Source organism: Hemitrygon akajei, chromosome 25, assembly GCF_048418815.1.
Source record: "Hemitrygon akajei chromosome 25, sHemAka1.3, whole genome shotgun sequence".
Classification (NCBI taxonomy): Eukaryota; Metazoa; Chordata; class Chondrichthyes; order Myliobatiformes; family Dasyatidae; genus Hemitrygon; species Hemitrygon akajei.
Window position 1 is genome coordinate 51104666 of NC_133148.1, and position 18815 is coordinate 51123480.

The 18815-nt window shown below is 45.2% G+C and overlaps 1 long non-coding RNA gene and 1 gene segment (V, D, J or C); one reads left to right on the top strand and one right to left on the bottom strand.

Moving 5' to 3' along the window:
• The window catches only part of LOC140716625 (uncharacterized), a 109870-nt gene that overhangs the window by 80215 nt on the left and 10840 nt on the right, over positions 1 to 18815 (top strand). For both annotated transcript variants that reach the window (XR_012096332.1, XR_012096333.1), the window contains exon 3: positions 15585 to 15686. This is a non-coding gene — a long non-coding RNA (uncharacterized lncRNA). The remainder of the gene's footprint in view (positions 1 to 15584; positions 15687 to 18815) is intronic.
• Positions 3355 to 18664, bottom strand: LOC140716623 (Ig heavy chain C region-like). The segment is given in 7 exon segments: positions 3355 to 4055; positions 4695 to 5015; positions 6580 to 6897; positions 6983 to 7285; positions 10857 to 11156; positions 12022 to 12333; positions 18537 to 18664. Coding segments are annotated over 6 exon segments (1746 nt in total).

Below are 18815 nucleotides of genomic sequence, written 5' to 3' on the forward strand. Positions count from 1 at the left end.
CAACTCAAATTCGGCCTCACGAATGTCTTATACAACTTGAACATAACATCCCATCTCCTGTACTCAGTACTTTGATTTGTGAAGGCCAATGTGCCAAAATATTTCATTATGGTCCTATCTAGCTGTGCCTCCATTTTCAATAAATTATGGACCTGTATTCCCACATCCCTTTGTTCTACTGCACTCCTCATTGTCCTATCGTTCACTGTGTAAGACCTGCCTTAGCTAGTCCTACCAAAGTGCAACACCTCACACTTGTCTGCATTAAATTCCATCAGCCATTTTTCAAACTATTTTACCAAATTTTCCAGATCGCATTACAAGCTCTGATAGTCTTTGTTGCTGCCCACAACAGCCACAATTTTGGTGTCAGTTGCAAATTTGCTGATCCAGTTAACCATGTTATCATCCAGATCATTGATACAGATGACAAACAACAATGGACCCAGCACCAATGCCTACGAGACTCCACTCGTCACAGGCCTCGAGTCAGAGAGACAACCATCTACTATCACTCTCTGACTTCTCCCACAAAGCCAATATCCAATCTAATTTGCTGCCTCATTTTGAATGCCATGCGACTGAACCTTCCTGATCACCCTCACATTTGGGATCTTGTCAAATGCCTTGCTAAGGCCCATGTATATAACATCCACAGCGTTTCCTTCATCAACTTTCCTCGTAACTTCCTCAATAACCTCCATAAGATTGGTTAAACATGCCCTACACATATAAAGCCATGCTGACTATCCTTCATCTGTCCATGTCTATCCAAATACACATATATCCAGTCCCTTAGAAGACCTTCCGATTGCCTTCCCACAACAGGTGTCAGGCTCACTGGCCTAAATTTCCTGGTTTATTTTTACTGCCTTTTTTAACCTATGGAACATCAGCTATTCTCCAGTATCTCACCTGGTGTTAAAGATGTTTTAAATTTCTCTGCTAGCCACCCGCCCCCTCCCCACAATCCTTAATTTGCTTAAAGACAGTAAACCTCCTCCTCTGTAATCTGTAAAGGGTCCATGTCCTCGCTTCTGCTTTGCCTCACTTCTATAGACTCTCTGTCCATCTCCCAAATAAATACTGACACAAAAAATCCATTGATGATCTCCCCATCACTTTTGGCACCACACATAGATTACCATTCTGATCTTCTGGAGAACCAATTTCTTCCCTTGCAATCATTGTGCTCTTGACATATCTGTCGAGTCCTTTGGGATTCCCCTTCACTTTGTCCGCTAGGACTACCTTGTCCTTCCTTTTAGCCCTTCGTATTTTTTTCTTATGTGTTCCCTTGCATTTCTTATATTCCATAAGTACCTCATTTGTCCCTACCTGCCTATACCTGCTGAGCACTTCCTTGTACTTCCTAACCAGAGACTGAATAAGAAATCAAGTATCACACACACTCTGTTGGGATTTCTATGTACTGATTAAGGAAACTTTCCTGAATACATTTGACAAACTACATCCCTTTTGTAGTTCGGGAGTCCAAGTCAAAATGTGGAAAGTTGAAATCACCTACTATCACAATCTTATGTTTCTTGCAATAGTCTGTGATCTCCCCACAATTTGTACCTGCAGGATGGTTTATAATACAGCCCCATTAACATGGCCATATCTTTCCTATTCCTCATTTCCACCTGTAAAGCCTCACAAGAGGAGTTCTCCAGTCTCTCCTGATTGAATACGGCTGACAATTTCACTGATGTGTAATGCCATACCTCCGCCTTCAATCCCTCCCACTCGGTTGCATCTAAAACAATGGAACCCCAGAATACTGTGCTGCCTGTCTTGCCTCTCCTGCAACCAAGTGTCACCAATGGCCACCATATCATAATTTCTTGTGTTGAGCTCTACCCTGTGCTCATCTGCCTTTCCTACAATAATACTTGCTTTGAAATATACACAGCTCAGAACATTACCCACGGTCACGTGACGGGTCAAAGAACCCGCAGAAATGGAAAACACATTGGAGTCTGGTATTGCTCTAAACTAATAATGTTTATTAGTAACTACGCAATACAGTACTATAAATGTAGATATATTTGAACAGATTAGCAGTGAGATGTGTGTGTGTGTGTGTGTGGAACTAGGAGCAAAACTAGGCTCTTTCAAACCTGGGGTAAATGGATAGAGTCTTACGATGATAAAGAGAGTTCAGTTCAGTTCGAGGTAGTTATTTGAGTAGCGTTGCAGAGAGAGAGAGAAATGATGCCATCGATCTTCCCGTTGTCTTCCGTGGTCTTCCAAAATACCTGTTGTTCTCCGAAGTCCTGTAGAAGTCACCGACTGTGATTATAATAACATGGGACCATTCTTCAGTGATGGAATTATCACCCAGGCGAGGGTGGACACACAAATGATTCCCCACCGGTCACACCGCTAGAGCCACTGATCTATTTCCCCAAATCGATCCTCCAAAAGCCCCCACCTTCCTGTGGGTGCAACAAAGCTCATTCAGTGTCCGAAACTGTGTGTCTCTGTGTCTCTGTGGACCTGGTTCTTATCTCCACATGTTGGACACCAGCTGTCCATCAACCTGCACCAATCTCCTCTCTCTGCAAGAACTTTGCAAGCAGGCAAATGTCCTTGGAAAGGTAAACAACTTGTACAGAAACCATAACATCAATCCTTCGAGCAATTTCTGTCTCTCTCATTGCAATGGACACCTCCCTCTCTCCCTTTCTAACAGCCCAAACAGTGTCCAAAAGCCAGTCTCATTCCCCCGGCATTTAAAGTGATAGACCACAGAAAATATGAAACCTAGGGGTACATAACACTCACACCACACTCAACTTTTTGATTCCTGACTTTGTCTGATGTCTGAACAAACTCTGACTCCACAACCTCTCCACGATCTGTTCCTATACTCTGGTTCTCATCTCCAGCAACTTTAGTTTAACCAGCCCCCACCCCTACCCTGCAGCACAAGCAAACCTTCCCACTAGGATATTAGTACCCCTTCAGTACAGATGCAAACTGTCTGCCATGATAGATGGAGGTTTAACTGCGCCTTTGCAATAGTACAGTTCCCAACAACGATATGTTTCATTTAGTTCGTGACACACAGGCACCAGATGAGGAGCAGCAACCTTAGTGGGGACAAGGAGCCCTCAAACAGCAATCCGACATATTTGACACAGATATGACGTTTGGTAAGTGGTTTCAACTCTCAACTCTTTGTCAGATACCGTAGGTTCTAATTTCTTTGACCATTAGTTTACAGCCGATGCAGGAGGGGTTTAGACGCCAGAGATATAAAGACACCGATTTCTCACTGTGTGGGTCACCAACGACACCTCATGTTGAAAGTTCCTTATTTGCCATTTCCAAAAATCACAACCAAGACATTTTCAAGTTATATTTATTGAACTTGGATCAGTACATTGACAGATACAAAGATTTAATACATTGTGCAGTCCCAGACAGGGTTGAAATCCATTCAAACATGGCAGAAGAAGGTCTGTGAATGTACACACAAACTCAGAGATTTGTGGTTAATCATGTTTGTAGTTTAATTTGGTTCTTGATCTTAATTTCATTCTTAATTATTTTGAAAGGTCCAGATTTTAATCATGTTTTAATCAGCTAAATAATCCTCTCTGATAATTAATAATAATAAAACTAACAAAACTAGGGTTTCATGGATTGAATCACACAGTATTACACACAAGATTTAAAACTATCAGTCAGAACAAGTGAGACATTGACCAGGGTGGGTTTGCTGTGAGATTTATTGATGCTTCGGAACAGGTTGGTTGTGAGCGACTCATGACCCACCACACAGGAGAAAGTGGTGCCGCTCTTCCACTCCTCAGGAGAAACCTTCAGCTGACTGGTCATTGTGTTCCAGCCTCTTCTGGGGTCCTTGGTCACTGGCTGGTTCACAAACCCTGTCTTCAGAAGGGTGTCATTGGCCATCCAGGCCACATAGATCTCTGCGGGAGAGAACTTGGTGACCAGACACATCAAGGTCACAGTCTGATCGGTGTCTACCTCATCCGATGAAGGGGGGAGGAGGTAGACGTGAGGACGAGTCAGAACACGCCCTGGAACAGAGAGAATCTCAGTTAGAATGAATCTTCCAATAATTCCCTCCTTACCCGACACATTCTGGTCTTGTACCAACATGAACAATTTCTAAATCTGAGAGACTTCACTTTATCTGAAACTAAAGGCTTTTCCCTTTCTGTTCATCATTGGGATTTGTGGAGTGGAAATCTTGAACCTGCTGCATTTTACAGCTTCCAGCAAGGTTAGTCTATTCAGTTCAATCAATGGGAGTCCGACAGAAAGTGGAACTCAGCCCCTGGACTTGCATCATCCTGTGCTGTTTGTTCCATCTCCCCTGGAGCAGGGGTGGCAGTCTCAGCTGTGTACGTGTGAGAGGGAGTGAGAACCTGTGGAACTCCCTCCCACAGAAAGCACTTGAAGAATTATCATCTAATATATTCTCGAGTGGATTGTATATACTTCTTCATGTGAATGGCTCAAAGGATATCTGGAGAAAGCAGGAACAGGAATTGAATTTGGATGATCAACTGAGAACAGACTGAATGGTTGAGCAGATTGAGAGACCCAATGACCTACTCCTGTTCTCATTTTCTATAGTCTATCACCCTGCTGGATGGTGATAAATCTGTCATATTACTGAGATCGGACTCACACTGAATTCTGTCCACACGTACCTGTGTCCTTCCTGATGGATTTCTTCACCGGTGTTGGCAAACTCTCATCCTCTATCACACACGAGTACTCAGCCCCACTGTTCCACTCTGCAGCAGGGACTGTCAGTCTGCTGGTGATCATATCTTCAGCTCCGTTGCTGTCTGGACCCACAGTCCTCACCCCATCTTCCCTCTTCCTTCCGTCCACCTGCCAGGTTACACTGAATCCCTGTAAATCACTGTGAACCACCTCACACAGAATGGTCGCTGTCCTCTTTGTCCAGATCTCTTCGAAGGAAGGTTTGCTTAAAGTGACTGAGGGGTGGGTATCTGGACATTCATCTGGGAGAAACGTCACAATTATTATTTCACCATTCCCCAATAGACGAGTTTGTCACTGACATGACCAGCATTTCTGTTCATCTCTGGTCAATGATGTGCCTGTCCCATCAAGATGAGATGAGACCAATCTACATTGGTGAAGAAAGGAATGTCCCCTATTGAGCAGACAGGGTAAACACCCTGAGGGAACGTAAATGAACAAGATTGGCCCTTACATTGTTTTTGTAGTTTCATGGTCACTTGAACTGTTACCAGCAACTTATTAAAACAAATACAGAAAATAACCAGTATTTCAGATTGTGTCGGTGGAACAGGAGCAAAGTTTCAAGTGAAAATATTTCTGAAAATACACTTCATATTTCAAAATGGGAGTAGCAGAAAGATTTACTTTTTGTCACAAATGCTTAAAAATACCTTTTTTCCTCAAGGTGTAACTAACATTTGCCTCTGCATTGTCGGAATGTTGTGTGTTCAAGCCGCCCTCCAGAGGCTTCTACACATTGTCCAGGCTGACTATTCCCACACAGGAGCAGAGGGAGAGCTGCTCTGCTGGAAATTCAGTCACAACTGAGGCACTAATTGGAGGCTGGGATTATGTTCAAAGGCAGAGGGAGGGAGCATTTTGAAGACAAGTATCGGGGATCTCCAGAGTGCCTGTCCAGTAAAATGATCCAGATTCCCCTCAGGTTATGAAAGTATTTTCTGGGATACACTTATTTCTATGGTGAAAACCTGGATTATGTTGGTTGAATGCAGAAACAAACAGATGATTGGCCATTTTTCAGTGCCATTTGAGATTAAAAAGATTAAGGCGTTGAAGGTGAAGCTGAATTAGGAATTCTGCTCACTGCTCTATGAGGCTTCACTCACCTCAGCACTGAACTGACACTGCAGCTGCGGCCTGCAGCCATCGGCACTCACCTCAGCACTGAACCTGGCTCTGTGGCCGTGGCCTGCAGCCATCGGTCTCCTGGACCGGTTGCAGTGCTGAACCGGTGACGTGGCTGTGGATTTACTTTAGGGGACTCTGCGGTTCAGGTTCTGTTGATTGTTTGTTTAAATTTTATTGTTTGCACAACTTGAATTTTAGAATTATAGAGTTACACTGCATGGAAACATACCCTTTGGACCAACAAGTCCATTTTGACCAAGATTCCCCATCCAAACTAGTCCCATTTGCCACTGTTTGACCCATAACCTTCTAAACCAGAGGTTCACAAACGGGGGTGTGCAAACCCCTTGGTTCATGGTCTGGGTCCATGGCATAGAAAAAGGTTGGGAGCCCTTCCAATCCATGTACCTGTCCAACTGTTTGTTCATTTTCACACATTGGATGTTTGACTCTGAATTCTATTGTGTTTCTTTGTTTTGTGACTGCCTGCAAGAAGAGAATCTCAAGGTTGTATGTGGTGCACAGACTTTGATGATAAATGTACTTTGTACTTTGAACTTTATCAGTTCCCTCAATTAACTAAGCCAGAACTACACTGTGATTTAGTGTTGACCTTGAATTCATAGCACAATGTAAACAATGTCGATGATGGTGTGAGTACCAGGACCTTACCTGGGACGTTCTTCACTTGCTTCTTGATACTGCTCTTGGAGGGGGGATGATTCACTGTACAGCTGAAGACTGATTCTGTCTTCCACTCCTGTAGACTCACGGTCAGGAAGTGTCTGACACTGAAAGTCCACCCCTGCTCCAGAGCGGTCGGTGTAGCGCTGGTGTTGGAGGTGACCACGGTGCTGCCTTTCTTCCAAATGACATTTATTTGGTCCGGGAAGAATCCAGAGACCACACACTCCAGTGTGGCCATTTGCCTTTTCTTGGTCTCTTCCTGAGGTGGAGGCAGCAGTCTGACCTTGGGACCTTTTATCTCGACTGGAAGAGACAAGAAAACAGAAATGTCAAACATTTTGACTCAGGTAACTAATGCTGGCCATTTAATCGCTGGACTCTTGCCCACCTTTGGTACTGTTGGTCTGTGCTGACACTCGGGAAGATGAAGGAGATTCCTGAGCAGAGCACTCATACTCTACCCCACTGAACCACTCCTCCACACTGATCTGGAGTTCGCTGAGCACTCTGTATTGGGATCCGTCCCTCTCCGCTTGATGGGTGTGAATTCCTTTAGTTTTCTCCTTCCCGCCCACATGCCAAGAGATGTGGATATCTTCGGGATCTGTACAGAGAACCGTGCACTTCACGGTAGCAGTCTTGTCGATCAACATCTCTTCAATGTCGGGATTTTGAATAAAGACTGACAATTCTGTGGATTAGAAATGGAAATGCTCAGAATCTTATGGAGATATTTCTATTGGATGTGTTAGGTGAAGACAGATCATCAGTACATGACAGCTGCATTTAATGCAAACAGAGTACATAAACACCCAGGACTGAATCACGTGTCTCATATTCCTGATTCAGAAAAGAAAATCAGAACAAAGGATATGCTAATTAGGTTTTGAATCACTTTCTAATAACTGTACCAATTGGTTCACTGTGAGACAGAGAAGCATGCAGATTTCTCAGCAGAGACACAGCTCAGTATATTCTTTGCTTGGAGACTCAGTGCCATTGATCAGTATCAATGAACACTGTGAATCAATGAGAATCCCTTTCTCCACCTGGGCTGAGCCTGGGATTCACTCAGCTTAATAACTTCAGATCCTGACATTCCAGTCTTACTGTGGCTGTGCCTCTCCCCATCTCTGCAACTTTCAAAACCCACACAAACTTCGGAAAACATCATATTCTTTCAACTCTGCTCATTCATAAATGGGCACTACTTCTGCTGGTGCCTGTGATTTTAGCATTCGTGCTTACAAACATTGAAGCCTCTGTCTCTCTTGAAATGAGCAGCCATGGTCAGAGTGTATCGTTAAGTTGCTGGGCTGATGAACTGGCAAAATGGGTTCAAATCCCAACCTGGTGGATGGGGGTTTAAATTCAATTCATCAATGCTTTTTGGAATAGAAAGATGTCTACGGAGGTATTTGTAGTTTCATTCCCTGTGATAACTTCCGGAGAGAAGTCCCATCTGATCCGGCTGGTCTGTGACTCCAGACCTGCAGCAACACGGCTGAACCTGAATCACCATCAGGAATGAGGCAGCAAGTCCCTCAGTTCCAGAGCGATCAGTGATTGATAGGAAATGATAAATGAATAAAACAGCTCTTTGATCAAGTGTTGGGTCACCTGTCCTCTGGGTTAGTGTCGGTTTTGTGTGAAGTTGTTGAGGCCGTCTCCCAATGCACGATCTTCAGTTCACGGACATTGCAGCTCTCTGCACTTTGTGTACACCATTTACACACTTGGTCACCTTCGGGCACGTGGGTGTTTTTGTTCTTTGACATTTAATGTGAAGGCTGATTGTGTTTGTGTCATGGTTGAGTCCTTCAGTGAGACTGTGAGTCAGTGTCTTTGTCTGATGAAAGAGCAGATGTAACACACACTGTCCAGTCTGACTGGGATGGATCATCTGACAAAGTATGATATGTTTTTCTTAACCTTTCCCATTTCAGTAAGATTATGAGCAATTTTCCTGTAAAACAGGAAGTCCATGCATGCAGTCTAGATGATAATTGTTGTTGAGTAATATCACAAATCTGCAAACCTAGGTGTACACTGAAGGGTCACAGAATTGTGAATCCCAGTTTAATCAGCACTGTGATGTTGTTAAACATGTTTTCTGCAGGTTTCTCAGTTCGGTCCCATATCAGCCTGGTCTTGATGTTCAGCCGTCCCTGGGAAAAGTGATCCTCTCATAAAATCTGACCGAGTCAAGATCGCTCCCCTTATTGCTGAATGCTGGTGTTATTCCACAGGAAGTATATAATCCTGTCAATGCTTGGGTAATTCTATCAAAACATTCTCCTTTGGACATTCCTTGGGATCACTGAGTTTCCCTTTTGGACTGAATTCAGTGTCCAGCACACGGATCAATGTAACTTTGCAATTGGTCAGCAGACTGGGTAGACCCCTGTGTCTTGTCTCACCAATTTTTCTTGTGCCCAACATTATCAAAGGGTCATCCGTCCTTTGACTGAGTCAATTTGGAATTTCAGCCCTGTTCACCTTCATCACCTCGTGCCTCACAGCCACTGGGTGACAAATAGATTCCAGTTCTTGCCGACTGGAGTCAGACAGGAGGGAATCTTACCGAGGAAACTGGAATTGGGATCTGAGTCACACTGAAGCAACAATGTACACAAATGAATGAGAGTATGGACAACCAGAAACACAAGAGATTCTACAGATGCTGGAAATGTTGAACTACCCACACAAAATGCTGGAGGAACACGGGAAGTCAGGCAGCATCTATGCAGGGAAATAAGCAGTCAATCTTTCGGGCCGAACGGCTTCACCGGTACTGGAAAGGAAGTGGGCAGAAGCCAGAATAAGAGGTGAGTAGAGTGGAGAGGAATACATTGTGTCAGATGAGAGGTGAGACCAGGTGAGGGGGAAAGGGTGTGAATGGGGAGGGAGTATGAAGTAAGAAGCTGGTGGGGGGTAAGTGGAAGAGATAAATGGCTGAAGCAGAAGGAATCTGACAGGACAGTGCACCATGGAGGAAAGTGTTCAAGAGGAGGGGATCCAAATGTAGATGATGGGCAGATGAGGAGAAGTGATAGAATGAGGCGGTCTCTAATATGGCGATTAGAAAAAAAGGGGAATAAAGAACCGGGGTAAATTACTGGAGGTTGCAGAAATTAGAACTCAGGCTATCAGATTGCCAGATATCTGGATGGAATATGAGGTGTTGCTACTCCAACCTGACTTTGGCCTCACCAGGGCAGTAGAGGAGACCATGGACAGACATGTCAGAATGGGAATGGGAAGTCAAATTGAAAACGGTGGCCTTCAGGATAGTAGAAAGTGGAATAGAAATGTGATTGGAGAGGTAGTCAGTTTGAATAATGTGTTTTCTTCTCTTTCTGTTAAATTTCCATCCCAATGGATACCAGGGACAGGTCTGCAATCCAGTAAGTGGATTGTAATGAAATCAATGACGAATTGTATACACAGCCAATCACTTTATTTCACAGTTTCCTGCTGAACAATGATACTCTTGGGTTGAACCATCTGAGAATGTTGCATTGAGATTACTCTGGTAAAAGAACCTTGGCACAGGCTTCAAAAAACAGCTGGGACAGTTTCCACCTGGAAATGGAAGATTCATAGATTTAAGTGTTAGATATTTTCAGCTCTTTTCCCATTCTTGGAAAAAGGGAGCTCCACATATTCCCACTCTCTGTCCTCTGTATATTGCATTCTATCGAGATGAGGTTGCGTCAGCCATGATAAATGCATGTGCTCTCTGAACCTGGGCAAGGATCTGAGGACACAAGGTCACAACATTCACTCGAGGATTGGGCATCAATTCAAAAATAATCCAGGCACCTACATTGTGAGTGGACAATCGACAGAAGAGCCTCTCAGGAAACACTGGAAACAAAGTCTGGGGACTGAAGCAAATACAAAATTGCAGAGATATTTTTTGAGGAACTAACACTGAGAAGACAGTGAAAAGGGGAAAGGGAGATTTTCTCCAGATTCTAAAGCATGAGATGTGAGCTTTGCTCACTAACTTATTTTCAATATAACTACAAACAGAGACAACTAAAACAATTGAGACACAATGGACAGGTGACCCTAATCTTACACCTTTCCTGCCCAGTAGATGGGGTTAAAGCTGCTGGTGATATGAGTTGATTCAAAGTGTAAAGATCATCTGTACATCACTCAGCAAGATTGACAGGAGGGACAGGAATTGTGTGGGAGTATCAGTTAGCAAGTTTAGTGCTGTGTTAATGAATTTTTCTTCAGACATTACTCACCCTCTTGATACGTCATGTTGACCTGACCACTGAAACCGGAAAGTGTGTGCTTCACTTCACAAGTATATTGCTGTTTCTTGGTCCATTCCTGCACAGGCACTGTCAGGTAAGTGATTGTTTCAAATGTACCATTAGATCTCTGAGTGGAAGGGAGAACGATGCCTTCTTGGGCAGATCCAGCTTTTTTCCAGGATACTTCAATGTCATCGGGAGAGAATCCAGATATCACACAGCCTAGGACAGCGTTTGCTTGACTGTGGATCACCTCCCGGGATGGAACAAGGGAGCTGAGCTTCGGAGCTGGAATACATTTAATATCTGTCAGTACATGATTGCTTTGCCCATGTTTTTGACTTCGTTCCCCCTCATCATGGGCTAGATCCCCAGTTCCAGCCCTCTCAAGAATGTTGTTAATTTACAGCTGATCTGATGATCTGATGGCTCACACCAGTGAGTGGGAGGGCTGGGTGTATCACTTGGGCCTCCCAGCAGTGTGTCCCGCTATGCTATGATAATGCAGAGAGGTGGGTCATGGGGTTGAGGTGCAGACCTGCCGTGATCTAATTGTTTAATGGAGAATGACTGATACCAGCTCCTGTGAGCAGGAGGACATGGTGTGGTACTGTTTCCACTGGTGAGTTTGGGAAACACAATTTTACTTTCAATGGGAAAGAAGAACAGATGGACAGGAGGGAATTATTTTGTAGTAACTGCAAAGGCTGGTTCAGATCTGTGAGAAGATGGTTAAAGAAGGGCAGTGGGGTGGATTCCTTCATCACATTCACAAGTGATTGCTTTTACCAGAAGAGGGGGCAGCTGCAGGGTGGAGGGGAAAGTGCAGGAGTAGTGGGGTAAAGTTTAAATTGTTGTTCTGTGTGCAGGGGTACGATGGGCCAGCGGTCTCTGTATGTGTACAGGAGCTGATCTGTAGGGAGGGTTTAGTGGGAGGGGCTGGTGGAGAGGCTCCTGAAATTAGACAATGGAGGCAGCTCCTGATACCCAGTTTCGCACTCATATCGACTTTCATACGTTTCTCACTGCCATTGTAAGAGCAGAATAAAGGAGTTAGTTGCTATGCTCCTACATTATCTGACAAAGCTTCCTACTCCAGATTTATGTTCTGACATCAGTGCAGCTTTAAATATAAATTATTTCTGATACTAACGTTGAGGTTGAGGTTTCTGCCACTCCGCTGTCTTAATCTCGTTTGGCTTGTACCCTGCCTTGCAGTAGTAGACTTTATTCTTCCAGTCCGCCGCAGAGACTTCGAGCAAGCTGCTCATCGTGTATTTTGAATTTTGCCCCAACACCGCTGGGTATTTCTTGATTCCTGTGGTGATGTCCCCACTGTTAGTGGACCATGACTGACTGATGCTCTCAGGCTGATAGTCCTTGACCAGACAGAGGAGCCTGATGCCTTGGTCAGATTCTCTGTTGCAGGAAGGTATGATGTAGACTGATGGCAAAGACTTGATCTCTGAAATAGAAAGAAATTCACAGATGGTTCCCTGAATAAATGCATTACCGACAGAGAAAGGAGACATTATAGAAAGCAGTAATTCTCAAAATTATTCACCCCATCAAACAAAGCCGATATCACTTTAACACTCAGCTGTGAGTCTGTGTCACTGAGGTAGGAGGGTGTGGATCAATCCCACAGTGGCAACTTGGACACACAGTCCAGGCCAACACTTCAGTGCAGGACTGAGGCAGTGACCCAATGTCCGATCGGTCGGATTTCAGTCAAAATACCAAAGTGACAATCTGTCTCTCATCCAAATACAATTCCTGATTCTGAAAAGTCTGTTAGCCCCTGATCAGCAGAGTTTACAGAAGAAGTAAGATTTTGAAGTAACTTATTTGAATAATTCTGATCATTTCAGTATTGCTGTTGATGAGAGGAGTGATTGGTGTGGATATAGTGGTACCTGGTCTCCAGCACCATGTGTGCAATATAGTGGAGGTTGGGACCCTGCTTCTGAAATTCAACTCAACAGACTACATGATACAGCTCACACTGCCTCACATATTTACCGTGTGTGACTGAGCAAGAATTTCAACCCCACTGAGCCTGTGGAAACTACTGAGTAACCGGGAGGGAATGGTAACTTGCATCAGAAAGGACAGAGGAACTGTGGAAATATATTAGTCCAGACACTGTGGAGAAGTGTCGGCCAACACATGAGATTCCTGGGCAGATGGAGAAATCTCAAAATGCCGTTAGATGTAGGTGAAATTCTCACTGAATGACCAGCCCAGAGAGTCCTGTGAGGAAATGCAGGTTGTGTCAATTCAGAACCACTTAAGGTGCAAAATACACTTGAAAGCACTGGTTCTCAATTCAATTCACTGGAAAATGAGATGTGTTGACTTACCAAGGTAGATAAAAGCGTCAAGATCAATTAATTAATTGACCAGTTGACAGCTTTGAGAGGTGAATATGTTGAGGAGATGTGGTTTGACCAGTTGTCGGAATTACCTTGGACAGTGTTGTCGATGGGGTTTGTTCTGACCCACTGAAGTGACATCATTTACCTCATGATTGACTCTGTCAGTGACAGATTGTTGATGGTGGATGAGGTTAAAATCACCCAAAAAGACTGTGTGGACACAGCAGAACATGCAGGAACTCTGGGAGTAGGAAACTAGTGGGAGAGTATGTGTCAGACAGTGTGAATTACAGAAGATGAGGACTTTGTTGTCCAACAGTAAGATGGTCAACAGACACACACAGGCTTCAGATTGATTCTGCTATCGAAAGGGCAGTAAACTCAACATTAGGAGGAGAAGTGGAGTAGTGGGAAGGTTGCAATTTCAATCAGGAGCAAAATAATGAGATGTTCAGTTATTCACTCCGGGTCAAAGACCATAAAATATTGAAATCTGAGTTTCAAATAGAATAAATACAAGTAAATAAATATAACAAGTAAATAGGAATCAATATAATTTGACTGGTCAATAATGACAGCTGCATTGTTTAGAACCATTTCCAGGTGACTCTGGGGACTGTGAACTCAGAACATTTGCCTTCCTGAGCAAACACAGTTGATTCAGGTTGACAGGACAGGCAGAACAGAGAAATGGTCCCTTTCTCATTCCTTTCAGACTGAGCCTGAAACAACCAGTGAAATGTTGATGTCAGACTCCCTACCGGGGACACAACTTCTGTGAAACAGAGGAACAAGCTGACCTATGCTGTGGGTGAAGTGTCACAGGAAAGAAAGCACAGGGCACGGTGCCAACTGGACCATGTCCACACAGACCGGGCTGAATTGTGCTGGTTCTAACCTGCTGGGACTCTCCCCACACTGCTACACAGGGAAAGATGGGACGCCGCTGGGTTTCTGGATGCTGTAGGCTTGTGGTGAGGTGTATCGGGGCATCAGCATTAAAAAGCCTCAATCAGCACCCTGCTGGGACTCTGGGTCCAGAACACTCTGACACTTGGTGCTTGGAAGTAGGTACAGAGAATTTGCCAGGGATAATTTTTAACACAGAGAGTGGTCATTGCATGGAATGGGCTGCCAGCAATGGTAGTGGAGGCAGATATGATGGGGTCTTTTCAGAGACTCTTGGATAGGTACATGGAGCTTAGAAAAATAGAGGGCTATGGCTAACCCCAGGCAATTTTTAAAGTAAGTACATGTTCGGCACAGCATTGTGGTGTATTGTGCTGTAGGTTTTCTATGTTTCTATGCTTGGTAATTGTGGGGAAGGGATTGTCTTGTGTCAGTTCTGTCATGTAATTTAACAGATTTGAAATGTCTGGGAAACATTAAAGTTGATGTAACTTCCTGTGGCAACAATTAATTTAGCATATCTTGCTTAAAATTATACATCTGAAATGCACTAAAGCATAATAATCTGCCAGAAATCATTCCTGACTAAATCCCTTCCCAAGGCTCAGAATCCCCAGTCAGATGAATGGGGAATGTGATCCTTTGTCAAGTCCAGCCTGTGAGGGAAATGTGGAGGTGGATTTCCCAGTGTTACCCTGGGAATTCCAGCAGGACCCGGTGTCATGTGGCAGAGTGTGGTAACAACTCTGAAGGCATCTGTCAATCAGTAAATCCCGGGGTACAGTGGTCTGTGGAACTCTGGGACTGACTCCAGTGTAAGTGGCTGAACACTGGTGATTCCCTTTGGAATTGCCAGCCACAGCCAGCACCATTTCACCCACACTGTCCTCAGCCTTCCAGGTACACAGCAGCTCAGGAACGAGCTGGTCAGCTGAGGTCTGAGGAACCTCACTGCTCTTTATCGACGTTAACCCTTGAAAACAACAGAATTGCTGGACCAAGCATCTGGGACCATTTGGACGACCTACAACCAAATAGTGTCTGTCTATTCATCTACGGCACAATCAAGATCCAGATGAGGAATTCGCAGTGGTGGGGAGCTTTAGGAATTGCAGGCTAAAAGTGACCATTCCCTTCCAACAAAACACAGACTAGATTGTCATGTGTCGTTCAGTTTGTGGGAACAAGATGCAGACAAGTTGGAGGTTTAGCCCCCCCATATGAAGTGACACACTGCAGAAGTACTCACTGGGTTGGGAAAGGCTCTGGGATGTTCTAGGGTTGCAGAAGTCAATGAAAAACACTTGTTTTCATCAAAACAAATTCAGTAAAATAAAACTGGAAGCGGCATAGTTGCCAGAAATCAGACTGACAGAGTCTGGTGAAGGGTCACTGATGTGAAACATTAACTCTGTTTCTCACCCCACAGATGTTCCCTGAGCTGCTCAGTGTTGGCAGTGCAGGAGGCACAATAATGTCAGTCGGTGAGATTTGCAGCTGAGGATCTTTTACATCCCGGGACCAGCAGGTGGTAAGTACAGTTCTGTCTGGATCAGTGTTCCTCTGGGTCTTTATAAAAACACCCATCAAACTGACAGCAGGGTGCTGGAGTGAAGAGGGGAACTGGATCTGGGTGGGTCACAGGGTGCTGGGGTGAAGAGGGGAACTGGATCTGGGTGGGTCACAGGGTGCTGGGGTGAAGAATGGAACTGGATCTGGGTGGGACACAGGGTGCTGGGGTGAAGAGGGGAACTGGATCTGGGTGGGTCACAGGGTGCTGGGGTGAAGAGGGGAACTGGATCTGGGGGGGTCACAGGGTGCTGGGGTGAAGAGGGGAACTGGATCTGGGTGGGTCACAGGGTGCTGGGGTGAAGAGGGGAACTGGATCTGGGTGGGTCACAGGGTGCTGGGGTGAAGAGGGGAACTGGATCTGGGGGGGTCACAGGGTGCTGGGTGAAGAGGGGAACTGGATCTGTGTGGGTCACAGGGTGCTGGAGTGAAGAGGGGAACTGGATCTGGGTGGGTCACGGGGTGCTGGGTGAAGAGGGGAACTGGATCTGGGTGGGTCACAGGGTGCTGGAGTGAAGAGGGGATCTGGATCTGGGTGGGTCACAGGGTGCTGGGGTGAAGAGGGGAACTGGATCTGGGTGGGTCACAGGGTGCTGGGGTGAAGAGGGGAGCTGAATCTGGCTGGATCAGCTCAGAAGAAATTTTCAGTTAATGACGCTTGAGTATTTGTACAAAATGATTGATGTTGAATCAGTAGATAGGGGGAGACAGTCTGATTTTAGTCTGTATTCTAGTAAGTGGATAGAACATCGGGTAGTATGAACAACAGCTGGGAATTTTATTTATTCATCCTTTGGGATCTGGGCTTTGCCGGTAAAGTCTGAATGAATTACACATCTGAGCTGTCATTCAGAGGCATTTGGAGACAAACACATTGATGGGTCTGGAGTCATAAATAGGCTCGAAGGGTAAGGATGAGAGATCTCCTTCCCTGAGGGACATCAGTAAAACTGAAGGGTCATCATTACTAATGACTAGATTTAAAAACATTACCAATTTTTAAGATGTTGGAAATCTGACCACAGATCCAAATCTGCTGCAGATTATGGTGAACTAAGTCATCACTCCGAATCTAACCTTGTGCCTGTCCATTGGATCACTGTGTCCACGGTGTCCTGGACAATATTTCTGCTTCAATAACATCACCAGAACAGACTGTCTGATCGTTCTCACCTTGCAGTTTGTGGATTCTGCTGTGTGCAGAGTGGCTCCACATTCCCGACTCTACAACAGGGCTGTACTTTGAAACTACTTCATTGCCTGTGAAGAGCTCGGGGACACCATGAAAGGTGTCTGTAAATGTCAGCACTTTATCTCACAAACACTTTTACTGAATCACCAGCAACACTGGTTAATGTAGGAAAACACTTGTTAAACAAACCCAGTCGGGGGATGGAGGAGGGCAGGAAATTAGAGCAGTTGCTCCGTCTGTGAACTGAGAATAAGCAGTTCATTTGAACAGTAAAGTTCAACTCGTGTCCCGTGAGTGTGTGATGGGACAGGTTGGGGGAAGCTTCACTCTGTGTCTAACCTCTGCTGCCCCTGCCCTGGGAGGGATGGGACAGTGCAGAAGGATCTTTGTATCTAATCTGTGGCTGCCAGGATAGCACATGGGAACTGTAATCTGCATTTAACTCATGCTCTGTGTACTCTGGGGTGATTGTTGGAATCCCTTTGCGGAAGAATTTCCCAGATTTACAAGATAAATACTGATTCCATTGAATGACAGAGCAGAGAGTGAGGCCATTCATCCGATAGTGTCTGTGCTTCCCTTTAGCTGAGCAAACGCAATAAACCCATTGGTCTCTCTGCTCTTCCCTGTATCCCTACAAAAGGCGGATCTCCTCCTGTTCCCTCTCTACACTCACTATTGGCCACCACCATCATTCAGGCAGTGTGTTCCAGATCACAAACGTAATCAACAAACCTTCACTTAAATGCTCCCCTATTACACATTATTGACTTGAACGCTTCCCTCCCCACCCCACCTGCCCCACTCCCCCTCCCCCACCCACCAGTGCATGGCTGCCCGGAATGTGTGAAGGAATTGTGATTTCAATTCCCTGCCTTACCTTTCCTGCACCACTTCCCCACTGCATTCCCAACTCCAAAATTCTTCCCCACCGTACCCCACCTCCTCACCCATCAGGGTATTAAACTAAAACCTTAATCCCATCAATTAATCCTAGGATATCGCCAAATTCAACTTCAATTTCGCCGATACTTTTGCTGTATCCCGGGACGGACCTCACGCCGGACATTACTTGATGGGACTGACACCCACCTGTACCCTGGGGATATTGAGCCATCAACCAGATCATACATGTGTAACCATCCCCTCAGATTATGTCTCAATCCCATTACCTTCAACATGAAAGCAGCCGACAGTAAAACCCGATCCCAATAACTTGACACTGAACAGATCCATTGTTGTCACTGACAGGGAACGAGTTCAACTGCACTGAAACGCTCAGCCCCTGAACGTGGCTTCAGTTGGTGCTGAGGATCAGAAGCCAGACTTGAACCAAACACTGAGCTCACTCAGCACAACCGGCCGGTGTCAAGGCACAGTCTGGTGACAAGATCCGACCCCATTCCCCTGAGCCTGTTCACGGTCTGTGGACAGTTCACTGGTGGGGTGGGGTATGTACCCTTGTACTGTTACTGGGCTCTGGAGAAACCCGCCGGTTCGGGGAGATTCATGTACTCGCTCTAAATATCTCACTGATTTCAGTTAAATCACCGAATTCGCCAAAACCGTAAATAAATAAAATTCTAGTGGGTGAAGATACAGTTGAGAAGTTGGTCTTACCTGAAGTCACTGTCAGCGAGGTTCCTCCGCCCCAGTAGTCAAGATAGTCACAGTGCTCCGTCTCCCCATTCACCCAGTGCAGTAACTTCACTTGCCCGTCACATCCAATAATCTCAGCAAAATGTCAACATGATCCCAGTCCGGACCGGGAGCAGCCGCTTCCTGGATTTCCATCCCAAACCCCGTCCTTGTCTCTTCCTGGCGTGTCAATAAAACAGGCATTTTCACAGTTTCCCTGTTTGCGGACAACAGCTCCCACCATCCCCCCGAATCAGAGTC